General features: G+C 57.4%; 1 protein-coding gene across 3 annotated transcripts in view; it reads left to right on the forward strand.

Moving 5' to 3' along the window:
- The window catches only part of FBXO41 (F-box protein 41), a 36974-nt gene extending 24784 nt beyond the window's left edge, over window positions 1-12190 (forward strand). For all 3 annotated transcript variants that reach the window (XM_060309484.1, XM_060309483.2, XM_030877575.2), the window contains exons 3-13: window positions 1092-1317; window positions 1822-1895; window positions 2163-2521; window positions 3302-3543; window positions 3776-3891; window positions 4012-4164; window positions 4330-4425; window positions 5836-5954; window positions 6114-6272; window positions 7729-7844; window positions 7976-12190. In XM_060309484.1, the coding sequence (XP_060165467.1) occupies window positions 1092-1317; window positions 1822-1895; window positions 2163-2521; window positions 3302-3543; window positions 3776-3891; window positions 4012-4164; window positions 4330-4425; window positions 5836-5954; window positions 6114-6272; window positions 7729-7844; window positions 7976-8038 (1723 nt within the window). In that variant the 3' untranslated portion in view covers window positions 8039-12190. The remainder of the gene's footprint in view (window positions 1-1091; window positions 1318-1821; window positions 1896-2162; window positions 2522-3301; window positions 3544-3775; window positions 3892-4011; window positions 4165-4329; window positions 4426-5835; window positions 5955-6113; window positions 6273-7728; window positions 7845-7975) is intronic.
- Window positions 12191-12760: the final 570 nt, after the last annotated feature.

The raw sequence follows: 12760 nt of genomic DNA on the forward strand, positions 1-12760 counted from the left end.
CCCTTAAGCTACCACCCCTTCTCTCCTCCTTACAGAAAAACTCCTTGAAAATATTGTTTCTACTCCTCATCTTCAATTTCTTTCCCCATTTTCTCTCTTGAACCCACTCTGATCAGTTGTCCACCTCCATCACTATCCTTCATGTCGTAAATGACCTTCATGTTACAGAGGCCAAGTCATCATCTTACTTGCCCCATTGGCAGCCTTTGACACAGCTGATCCTCGAAACGCCTCTTTAACTTGGCTTCTAAGACACTCTCTTTGGAATTACCGTCTGTCTTTCTATTGGCTTCTTTTCAGTCTTCTTTGCTGGCTTCTCCTCATTCCTCTGGTCTTTCAGTGTAGAATTATGAAGAACACAGATGTTATTTATTTGTCCCCATTGTGATATAAGCTCCATGGGGGGCAGGAATTTTTCTCTGCTTTGTTTACTGATGGGACACCCCAACACCTAGAATGGTGCCTGGCACCTAGAAGGTGCCTGTAAATGGTGAATGGATGCATGAACAACTGTGAATGCACTCGAGAGTAAATACTCACATGACTGTTAAGTGTACTGTGTGTCCGTGCAACTCCTGGAGGTTGGTGCAACTATAAGTGTGCTTTTCTGAATCTGAGAACGTTTCTGAAAGTGTGTGTGTTTGAATGTGTTCGTAGGACTGTGCCTCAGACTGTGTGCCTGTGAATGAATGGGATACGAGTACATGTACATGAGCGTGGGGGGCTGTCTGCTGGGCTATGTGGACTGTAAGCGTGTGCCCGTGAGCGTTTCTGGAGAGGGGAGGTGACTGTGTGTGACTGAGCACGCCTGTGAGTCTTTCTGTGGGGAGCAGCGGTGTCTGGTTGTGTGTTTGGGCCTGGGTTGGTGGGGTGTGCGTGTATGACTCGGAACATGCGCTTGCATTTTTGTGTGTGCCGTGGTGTTGTGTGGGGCAGTGTTCCTGGGTGTGTTCTGTGTGTACCCACGTGACCGCGAGCGGACCCTGCGGCCAGCTGTGCCCCTGTCTCTCCCTACCGCTCAGGGTCTCCTCCGGAGGGTGGGTGGGCAGCCAGGCCAAGGCACTGGGGTAAAGAGACTGCTCCGGGCCCAGGGAGGTGGTGCAGATTGACCAGTTCCTGAAGGAGACAGCGGCGCGGGAGGCCAGCGCCAAGCTGCGGCTGCAGCAGTTCATCGAGGAGCTCCTCGAGCGGGCCGACCGCGCTGAGCGGCAGCTGCAGGTCATCAGCAGCAGCTGTGGCAGTACTCCCAGTGCCAGCCTGGGCCGCGGAGGTGGGGGAAGTGGTGCTGGGCCCAGTACCCGGGGTCCAGGCAGGACGGTGAGTGCCCACCTGCCTTCCCTCCTCCACCTGCACACCTGACCCCCTACAGCCATGCCTCACACATGGCCTGACAACCCCCCGCCCCATGATGCTCCGTGCTTCCTTCTTTGGCTCTTCCCCATAAGCAGATTCCAGGCCTGAAGTTGGGGTCCAGGAATAGGGGAGACCCTCTGACAGCAGACGTGCCAGCCCTGAGGCTGTAGTGAGATACCATCCAGCAACCCCAGTCCTCAGGCAGGGGTTTGCCTCTGCCCATCCCTGCAAATGAGAGCCCAGGAGCCACAAGCCGGGGTCTGGGGTGCTTGGTGGGTGTGGGGAGGGGGCTGGGGAGCCTGCCTCTCTGGGCTGTCTATCTGTCTACTTGTCCATCTTTCCCAACTGTTCTCCTTCTCTCTTCTCCACCCCCCCTTCTCTCCATCTTGTACCCTGTTTCTCCTGTTCCTTCTCATCCTCTGGCCTCCTCTGCCCCCTGCCCTTCCCTCCCACTCTGGGGGCCCACAGCGAGAACACCACGCGGGCCTGGCCATGCCTAGCACGTATGCAGTGTCACGGCATGGCTCCTCTCCCAGCACAGGGTAAGCCGCGGGCCTGGCCCGCCCCACACAGCCCACCCTCCCCCTGGAAAGATCCACTGGCTCGCTGGCTGGCTGGCCCATCTGGGCCGTGGCTTCCCCTTCTCCCCCCGTCCTCCTCGGGTCACCTCTGTCTGGCTTTCCACACTCAGAGGGGACTCTTGGAAAGTAAGGTGGGTGGGTTGCCCTTGGCCAGTGGTGGGGTGGCATGGGGAGTTCAGGCAGGCCTAGGACCCCTTGCTCCTCACCACCTGGTCCACCCTACCCCAGGGCCTGCAGTCGCATCCCAGCTGCATCCCAGAGCTCAGGCTGCTATGACAGTGACAGTCTGGAGCTGCCCCGGCCAGAAGAGGGGGCCCCTGAGGACAGTGGCCCCGGGGGCTTGGGCACACGGGTCCAGGCTGCCAACGGCGGCTTGGAACGGGCCCAGCCCCCTCGCAGCTCAGGCCTGCGGCGCCAGGCCATCCAGAACTGGCAGCGCAGACCTCGCCAACACAGCACGGAGGGGGAGGAAGGTGACGTCTCGGATGTGGGCTCCCGAACCACCGAGTCAGAGGCTGAGGGCCCCTCGGATGCCCCCCGCCCTGGGCCTGCTATGGCTGGGCCGTTGAGCAGCTGCCGGCTCTCTGGTGAGTCTCAGGAGGGGGACTGAGAGGCCAGTCTTTCCATGGTGCTGGGCGCTCTCGGGACATGGGGCTGAGGCAGTAAATCTCCTGGGCTTCTGCACCGCCTTTCGCCTTGCCCCAGACTTCCCACAATGAGAATGACAAACTCGCTCCCGCACAGGGCCCAGCAAGTTTGGAGCAGGAGCTGCTGGGACAGGGCGGTGATGTAGCACAGGGGCACTCAGGTTGGGTATTGCACAAGGATGCCACAGCTAAGGGGGTCCCTTCACATGACATTCACAGGAGAGGAGTTGAGTGTTCAAACTGAAGCCTGGGGACAGCAGGGCGAACCCTCTCCTGTATCCACACAAAGCCATGTGCATATGTGAGTGGGTCAGGGTCAAGAGGCTGGAGAGTTCAGGTCAGGGTGCATGGCTGTGCCTTGGTGACTGCTCTGGGCAACCTCTTGCCGGCATTCTGTTCACAGATGCAGGGTTTCTGTCCAAGCCCCTTCCTTCTCCAACCTTGACTCAGTCACCTCATCTGGGGGATGACTTTGGACTATGTGATGATATACGACCTTAAAAAGAAAGTTCCCTTGAGGAAGGGCCACCTTTTTCTAATTTGCAAAATTAAGAATGAGGGTGATGCAGAGGAGGGGGAAGCAGAGGCCCTTTGTCCCTCCTCCCAAGTTGCTGGTCCCCTGGGATGGTTCTGTCATGCCCATTCCTCCTGCAGCTCCTACCCTACCCCAGCTCCCCACCCATACCCCACACTGACCTTTGACCCCGTGATATTGTGCAGCCCGCCCTGAGGGAGGCAGTGGGCGGGGTCGGCGAGCTGAGAGGGGCAGCCCCTCACGCTCCAATGAGGTCATCAGCCCGGAGATCCTCAAGATGCGAGCCGCCCTGTTCTGCATCTTCACCTACCTGGACACGCGCACACTGCTACATGCCGCCGAGGTCTGCCGGGACTGGCGCTTCGTGGCCCGCCACCCTGCCGTCTGGACACGGGTGCTGCTTGAGAATGCCCGCGTCTGTTCCAAGGTGCCTGTCCCTGCCTGCCGCCCTGCCCTCCCAATCACCCTTGCTGTGAACCCACCTTTTTCCTGGCAGAGTCTGGCCCCGCAAGGTCTGGTCCTTGCAACCTTTTCAGCACCCCGGCTCCAACCTGACTCCCCGAAATGCTCTTGTGAGGCCTCCTATCCTGGGGCTGGTCCACCTCCAGCCAACCAAACTCAGATCCCCTCATCCCCAGGTAACCCCTCTCTCCCTGCAGTTCTTGGCAATGCTGGCTCAGTGGTGCACCCAGGCGCACTCGCTGACACTGCAGAACCTGAAGCCCCGGCAGCGGGGCAAGAAGGAGAGCAAAGAGGAGTATGCCCGGAGTACCCGGTGAGGCCACGGTGGGTGGGTGGGGGCTGCTTCTGGGCTGCAGACCCAGAGTGATGTTGGGATGCTTCCCAGAGGAGGAGCTGGCCACACACAGTGCCCTGACCTCTTGGCTATCCCCAGGGGCTGTCTGGAAGCAGGGCTAGAATCTCTGCTGAAGGCAGCTGGGGGGAATCTGCTGATCCTGCGCATCTCCCACTGTCCCAACGTCCTCACCGACCGTTCACTCTGGCTGGCCAGCTGCTACTGCCGCGCCCTGCAGGCTGTCACCTACAGGTGGGTCCGCACTGCAAGAAGCAAGGCCTCGGGCCCCAGGGATCCCTGGACTCTGCATACCCTTCCCCCAGGGCTCTTGGGCAAAGGGACCCAAGAGCTCTGTGGCCCAAGGGAAAGGAGCAGAGGCCCTCAGAGTTGGTGGCCCCAGCTTTATCTTTTCAACAGAAGCGCCACGGACCCGGTGGGCCATGAGGTCATTTGGGCCCTGGGCGCTGGCTGCAGAGAGATTGTCTCCCTCCAGGTGGCGCCACTTCACCCCTGGTGAGCCCAGGCATGGGCGGGGAAGGGCAGGGTTGGGGCTGGGTGTGGGGCTGAGGGCTGAGCAGATCTGGGCCCATTCCATATGCAGTTTGGGGTGACAGATTCACATTCATCAGTCTGTGTCTTTAGGCGACAGGAGCAGGGCTTCAGAATCAGACATGGGATCATGTCCTGGCCGGCTAGCAGTGTGACTTTGGGCTACCCAGTCGTGCCTTAGTTTCTCAACTGTAAAATGAAGGTGGTATTAGATCTGTCGATCTTATTAGGACTATAGCTGGCTCAAATGAGATGTGTGCATAAAGGCTACAGAGCCCACAGTGGGCTATTTCCCACACTAGCCGGCAATAGCCAGGTTTGTTTGGCACATGAAAGGCAGTTCAGGGAGGTCATCGTATAATGTACAAAAGAGCTGGTTTTCTGAGAATCCAGGGTGTGAGATCATTCATCGCTTTACTTGGAATTCCTCAAACATGCCAGGCTTTTTCACTCCCTGTGCCTGCCCTTCAAGCCTCTCTCCACGTGACACCTCCTTCCGGGTTCCCCCAGTGTCCTGTCACTAACACCCTGGTAGAATTTGTCACTGCTCCCCTGTCTCCATTCCTCTGAGAGGAATGGCCCCTGCTGTAGTCCATTTTACAATAATTTCTCTATATTTCAGTCTACACCAGACTCATGTTTCTAAGGGCAGAGGCTGTGAATGTCCATTTCTGTATCCCTGGTACTGAGCACGTGGCAGATGGTGGGCGATTGTTAAGTGATGAAGTGTTCAGGGAAGGAGCAAGTGTGGTGTGAGTGGTGGGCAGGGCCCAGCGAGCAATGAGTGTGGAAAGGAAGGTTTGGGCCAAGGTCAGAAGGCCTTGCCTAAGGGGTTTTAGATGTTTGCATTTTGTCTAGAAAGCACTGGGAAGCCACTGGGGGATTTTAGATCTTAAAAAACGGGATGACGTCAGACTAGGAATGTTCTGTGTCATCCCCCCCACTGCCCACCTCTTGGAGGCAGGGACCATGTCTCTGTGTCACCACTGTGTCCCCAGGGCCCAGCTCAATTGTTCTTGGTCATGACAGGCACTTGCGAAGCTTCTGTTGAATGACTGAGTGAAAGGATATGGGAGTGAGTGGCTGGCTGTCAGCAGCCGCTGGATGAACTGACAGGGAGACTAGTTGTAAACTCAGATGAATATGGATGGTGGTCTGAACTGTGGGTTGAAGAGTTATTCAGGAATCGGAATCTGCAGGTCTTACCAGGAGGTGAGGGGGAGGAGTCAGGGAAGATCCCAGGTTTCTGACTTGAACAGCTGGGTGGTTGGTGGGGCCTCGCCTTTGAGGGGCGGGTCCTGACAGAGGAGCAGGCTCAGGGTATCATGCAGCCAGGGGCTTCCCTGACAGCCCTCCCTCCACCCTGTTCTCCAGCCAGCAGCCCACGCGCTTCAGTAACCGCTGCCTACAGATGATCGGTCGCTGTTGGCCCCACCTCCGGGCCCTGGGGGTCGGGGGTGCTGGCTGTGGGGTGCAGGGCCTGGCATCACTCGGTGAGTCTTTCCTTGGGACTGGGGTAGGGGGTGATGGGAAGCAGGCGTGGATGCAACACTGAAATCCCAGAGGGACTCGGGGCTGCAGCCTGGGTGGTGGCAGAAGGTGACCTGGGGTTGTTTGTCAGCAGGACCTTGCCTCTTCTTCCCTCTTCCTAGCGAGAAACTGCATGCGACTGCAGGTCCTGGAGCTGGACCACGTGTCGGAGATCACCCAAGAGGTGGCGGCTGAGGTCTGCCGGGAAGGCCTGAAGGGACTGGAGATGTTGGTGCTCACGGCCACCCCTGTCACCCCCAAGGCCCTGCTGCATTTCAACAGTGAGTGATGGGTAGCGTGGGGTGGGGTCCCAGTGTTGCCTCTTACCATGTCTTGTCAGCAAGTAGCATAACCGACTCCCTCTCGCTCCTAGTCAGCAAACACCAGCACTGGGGTCAGATTGACCAGGGTTCTAGTCCTGGCTTTGCCACCAGTGCCTTCTGAGGCCAGTGTGGCATTTAAGGCCTGCCAGCATCTGACCCAAATGGTTCAGTGATATGTATTGCCCTGTGCTCTGTCCACGTTGGAGGCATGAGCTGTTCAGCACCATCTACCATCTACCCCCACACGAGCCTCCAGCCAAGGGCAAAGGCAGAACAGATGGGTTCTGGAACTGGCTGACCTAGGTCTCAGTTCTGGCTCTACTGATTATTAGCTGTGTGACTTTGGGCAAATTACTGTACTTCTCTTGGGTTCTGTATCCGCATCTTTTTTTTTTTTTTTTTTTTTGCGGTACGCGGGCCTCTCACTGTTGTGGCCTCTCTCGTTGCGGAGCACAGGCTCCGGACGCGCAGGCTCTGCGGCCATGACTCACGGGCCCAGCCACTCCGCAGCATGTGGGATCCTCCTGGACCAGGGCACGAACCCGTGTCCCCTGCTTCGGCAGGCGGCCTCTCAACCACTGCCCCACCAGGGAAGCCCTGTATCCCCATCTTTTAAGCTGACTTCTAAACCGAATGAGTGGGAGGATTAATGAGATAATGTGTGAGCCCCCTAGAACAGTTCTCACACACACACCTCCGCTGGCCCCTGCCTCCCTCCAGCCCCCACTCCCCTCCCAGTCATTCCTCCACCTTCATTAAGGACACAGGTACCCAGCTGGGGCTGCACACGCCCAAGGGTAGACCATCATCCGGGACCATTTGGCCCCTGGCAGGACCTCACGTCCTGAGCACTGAAGGTTCCTCGACCTTCTTATCATCTCCAGGATCCTCTTCTTCCCCCAATTCAGCCTCAGGGCCCCGCCCTGGACTAACCACCAGAACTAACTGCTTGGCCTCCAAAATCATAACCTTTAGAATCCTCTCAGCCTCCTGGCCTTCTTGCTTCTCCTCCCCTGACTTCATGGCAACATCTAGTCCCTTAAGCCCTCTGCTCCCCGCTTATTTGTTCCCTGCCTCCCCCCTTCCAGTGCTCCAGCTGAGATCCGTCAGCCTAACCTCAGCCACTCCGTCCTTGTAATTCATTTCCACATGCCCAGACCATAGCACAGCGGTCTCCTCTGCCAGGGAAGTTGCTAGAGCCCCTGCACAACTGGCTGTTGTCCACTCGTCCTCCCAGAGTCCACCACAGCCTCTGCTCTTTGACCTCACCCTCCACCTTCTCCCCTTGCCCAGTTGAGTCCGGGGCAGCATGGATCTGCTCCCAGTGCTTGGCACACGATTGTCTCTCAGAGGGTTCTGATTCTGTTAATTAGTAAACAGATCAGGCATGGGCCCCCATCTTACCTTTTCCCAGGCATCTGCCGGAACCTCAAGTCCATTGTGGTCCAGATTGGGATTGCTGATTATTTCAAAGAGCCCAGCAGCCCTGAGGCCCAGAAGCTGTTTGAGGACATGGTGACAAAACTCCAGGTGAGCAGCTGTCTCTGAGGCTGCCCAAGACCCCCAGTGGCATCCCTAGGTTGGGGTTGGTGACCTGGGTGTTTGAAGGGAGGGCTCCACCTGTCTGCCCTGAGGGGAACTAACGCAGGTTTGGTCCGCAGGCCCTACGGCGGAGGCCCGGCTTCTCTAAGATCCTGCACATCAAGGTGGAAGGCGGCTGCTAACCCGGGTGGGGGGCGGCAGGGCCCCTGCCAGCCCCACACCAGGGCACCCTCTTTGGACCTCCAGAGGGACCCTGATTTGTACTAGACCTTTGGAGGCCTAGTGTTATCCCTGGCTTCCGGGGAGGGGTTGTCAGTCTCCTGTCCTGCTGGGACAGTGGAGCAAGAGGCCTGACCCTGAGCACTGCCTCTCCAGGGCAGGGGCTTGGACAGCTGTCCCCCGACTCCCACCCCAACCGCAGCTGAAGCAGCTTTCTGGGCCCAGTCAGCGAAGAGCTGAGTCCCACCAGCACTTGGTGTCGTCGCCCTGAAGATCTGCAATAACCACCAGTGGCGCCTCGGCCACTCGGGCTGCTGGGGCAGGCCTCCCCTTTGTGAGGTCCAGCCTCCTGGTCAGGAGCCTCTGTTAAGCTCCAGGCCAGAGGGTTGCTCCACAAGGCAGCTCGGACTTGGCAAGGAGGGCTCTTCTCTTCCCCCTGCCGTGTCCCAGCCTTCTGTGGGGCACCCCCTCCAGGCAGCCTGCTGGGGCTCTGGGTCCGTATTTTCCAGGGATAACCCTAGGGGTCTGGGGATGCGGCCAGCCGAAAGTGAGAGGTAGGGGGTGCAGCGAGGTAGTGGGGTGGGCGTGGAAGGGCAAGACGTTCGTCCAGAACTTCCTCCCAGGACATCGAGACCACCCCTACCAAGGTAGAGAAAACTTCGAGTTTTTATTGCTGTAGAAAAGACAAGATCCCTCCCAGCCACCACATACCCACGACACACCAGAACTAAATTCAGAGCTAAAAGGTGCATGTTTCTATAACTTCCACCAATCCCAAGTCTCTGGGAAACGGTGTCAGCAGTTCCTGTCCTCCAGGAATGTACTTCTAATCCGGGTGCTTGGGCAGGAATCTGATGGTCTTTGGGTCCCCAAGGCTGTGTGAGAGGGAATCACTAGGCTGCCCTCTGTGCTAGGGCCTGGAGGAGTCCAGAAGGAGGGTGGTTTAGTTTGCTTCCTCGTCTGGCTAGCTTGCTTAAAGATGTGGCTTTGGTAGGGAGCCAGACCCATGGGGCCAAGAATGAGGAAGAGCCCCCGCCTCACTGGACTTGCCTCCCTCCTCAATCTCCACTGGCCTCACAGGCTGAGGGCTGTGTTGGGGGTCTTCTGCCAGGGGCAGTGCTGGGACCTGAGCCAGAACCACTGACTTAAAATGCAAATGGGGGCTTTCACCGACCCTTGCACGGTTCCCAGAGGGCTAGGTCCTGGCACTATGGCTCTAAAGACTCAGGTCTCCCCAGTTCCGCCTCTCAGGACTCCCACAGTGGCGCAAAGGCCGTGGGTCCTGCCAACCTTCATTTGGAAAGTTCTTTCAAACATTGATCTAGGTCCATCTTAGGGTTTCCTTCTCTCCTGTTACAGGGTGGGCTCTCAGCCCTAATCATTAGGCCACTGGTCCTGGCTGGGGCTGGGCTCCTCTAGTTTCTCAGTCCTTTCCAGAAACCCAACTTTCTGCCGCAACCTGGCACGGACATCAGCCCTGCTCTGGGTTACCCTGCAACGAGGCGTCCAGAGCTGGGACCCCACAGGATCAGAAGTGTACCCAGCTCTCCTGGCTCCCCACTCAGCTGTGTCCTGGCTGTTTTCATTGTTGATGATTTTCCTCCCGTGGCTTGTTCGGGCCCTGCCCTTTAAAGACGCCAAATACCAAGGGTGGCATGTTGGCAGCTCCTTGTCCAGTCCTGCACGAAGCCTTGTCTGTGTGGCATCCCCACCCCAGAGCAGCTAGTTCCATTGGCTCTTACCTCCTCAGCCCTGTCCCCAGGAGTCACGAAGGAGAAGCACAACTTTCCTCTGTTCTGGGGCCTGGGACGGAGGTGGAGGTCCACTCGGCCTGGTTGCCCTGGGTGTGTCTGTTCTGCTTTGCCAACTGCATCCTCCCTCCCTAGCCCCTGCCCCCTGTGACCCCAGGATGTCTCCCGGACAAAGCACAAAGGGATGCCCTGCTTGGCCTGAGCCTGTCCTACTGAGGGGCTTTTTCTGCCCTAGGTAGCCTCCATCCCTGAATACAAGGCTTTGGGCAGTTTCTCCCTGGGAAGATGCCTGCTGGAATGCCTGGCATCAGTTCTGGGAGAGGTCAGGGTGCACAGGCAGCAGGCTTGAGTGGGAGAAAGGTGGTGCTGAAAGGCCTGACGGTTGTCGTAGTTTCCTTCTGTGCAGTAGCGCCGAGCACCACCGGCACTGGGGCAGCAGAGTGAACAGAGACTCCCCTCTCCTGCTGGTGGGGAGTTTGCCTCTCAACAAGTATGGCTGTTTCCAGGAAACCCACCAAGCCCCCCGCCCTGTATTTTCTAGCTGAGTGTGTGAGGGCTGTGTGGGGAGCGTATTGCACAGGTGAACGATGGGTCACAGCCTGTACCGCTGCACACCTGGGGCTGACAGACTTGCGTGCCCTGGCCTTCATATGTGCCCTGAGAACTGGCGGGTTTGCGGGCTCCCCACCAGCTTGATGCTATTTTTGCCTCTCCTCAGGGGGATGAGCCCTGCTGCTGAGTGGAGAGCTTTTGTTCACTTGGTCACTTCTCTGGCAAGCACACAGCTAGGGCTGAGGGTGGGGAACAGGGATGGGGAGGGCCTGGCCATCCCCTAGGAGCACCTTATCCCTCACTCACCCACAGGAGAGCCCTCTTCCACATCTCACACCTTGATGAGATGCAAAAGAGGAGTATCTGTGAGAGCAAACCAACACAGGCCCTGCTCCAGGGGTCCCAGCATGTGTAGAGGCCCCATGGGTGATGGCCACTTGGTGTCCTTACCACCTCTCCTTGCCAGCCCAGCGCCTGGGAGGCTTGGGGTATTTGGCTTGAGTGTATCGTGCTTTATTCAGGCTGCCTCCCCACAGCACTGGCAGAGAACAAAGGAGATGCTGTATCTGCATCCCTGAGGGAGAGAAAGTGGGCTACCCAGAACCATGGCTTTTCACTGGCCAGGAGACCACCTAAGGACCAAGGCAGCTCATGGTTTCCTAGTCCCATGAGAGTGGAGTTTGAGCCAGTCCCTCAGCAATTGCTGGGGGGGAAAAAAAAAAAAAAAAGCGCCACCTCCTTCCCAAGGCCTGCTGCTCCAAGGTTTGACTGTGTCCTTTGCCTTTGGGTCCCGCCTGTCCCCCTGGTCCTGGTCTCTAGTCCTCTGGGCTGCCGGTGGGGAGCTGCCCATGCCCCAGTCCCTCTTGGGCGCTAAGTTGAAGATCTTTCCAGAGGGACTATTGGTGCCAAAGACCCAGTTCCTGGTGGACTTGGGGTGAAAACAGGAGAGATGGTGACTGGGTGCAGGGCCCAAGTGCCCAGAGGAGTTAACTCATACCAATGGGATCTGTCCCAGCCCATCAGCCCCTGATGAGTGCAACTTCCCTCCCCCAGGGGCCTGGCACTTCTCTTTTTACCCCTGGTGGCTGTGCTTTCTCACCCAGCCTTGTCCCAGGCCCCATTTCTGTATATATTGCTGTGTATTGTGTGTGTATTTATTCCCGGACAAGTGTGTGCATCTACAGCCTTGCCTGAGGATAAGGTTTAGGATTGGGTGAAGATCAGAATACCAGGGCCAACTGAGGCAACCAGCTCCTAGTCTGACCCCAACCCCTTGGGACCCTGGCCAGTCCCAAGACTGCCCCGACAATCAGGCAGGCTTCCCCGCCACAAGTCCGAGCCTTGTCTGCCACTGCTGGCAGGGCCCCAGGCCTCAGCTTTGCCCTGGCAGGGGTCTTGCATGCAGGGGCAGACTTGCCTCATGGCTAGTGCCAGTAGGCCTGGCTCTAGTGAGCCCTGCTGGCGGGGACCTCCACAACTGGCCCCAGGCTCTGCCTTCCCTGCACAGCCAGGCTGCAGTGGGCCTGAGCTGGGAGAATGGAGCTTCCCTCACCCCGAGCACATCAGGCAGAGGGGTGGAGAGCGTTTTTTGGTTTTGTTTCCGAAGTGGCGCCAGTACCTCCAGCCCCTAGGGGGCCTTCCCTGGCCCCACTTTTCTGCCCCACCCACCCAGGCATCACCATCCCAGCACTTTGCCCCACATCATCCGTAGATGCCCTTTGCTGAATGTACCCGAGCGTATGTATTTAAAAGGACTCAGATGGGCATCAGAATTTGTGGCTCTGTATCCAATAAAAGATGGTGAAACTGGAATCGTATCTGCCTCAGGGAAGTAAATGGTAGGTGGCCACATTTCCCAGTCTGTCACCAAACATTCCTTCAGCTGAAATGCACTGAGGCAGGAAGGAGGTGGATGATCTGAATGGCATCAGTGAGGTGAACTGAAGCATTAGGAAGACCTGTATCAGGACAGTAGACATCATTGCTGGAGGAAGGCCATGCAGGTCACTGACCGTGCCATAGCTTTCAGTGTGTGCAGGCAGATAAAGAGCCTCAGGGTGTCCCTTCTGGCTCTCAGCCAGGAGAAGCCATTTTTAAGGGCAACCCCAGCACAAATATAGCAGGAACAGCACACACTTGCCCATCCCCTCACTGGCTTGGTAACCTTAGGATGCTCTGGCCAGCCAATCCGACTTTGGCCTGATGGAGACCAGTTCCCCATCATGGTCTGGCTCAACTTTCCCATTTTACAAAATGGGGCTGCCCCACTGATTTAATTACTCAGGTCTTGAAACATTTAAAATCAGAAAAAAGAACAGGTGTTTAGGCTTAAACTGTGTGTGGCTCTAGCATCAAACAAGTAGAGGAGAACTTATCCCCACA

Source organism: Globicephala melas, chromosome 12 (genome assembly GCF_963455315.2).
Source record: "Globicephala melas chromosome 12, mGloMel1.2, whole genome shotgun sequence".
In the NCBI taxonomy this organism is placed as follows: Eukaryota; Metazoa; Chordata; class Mammalia; order Artiodactyla; family Delphinidae; genus Globicephala; species Globicephala melas.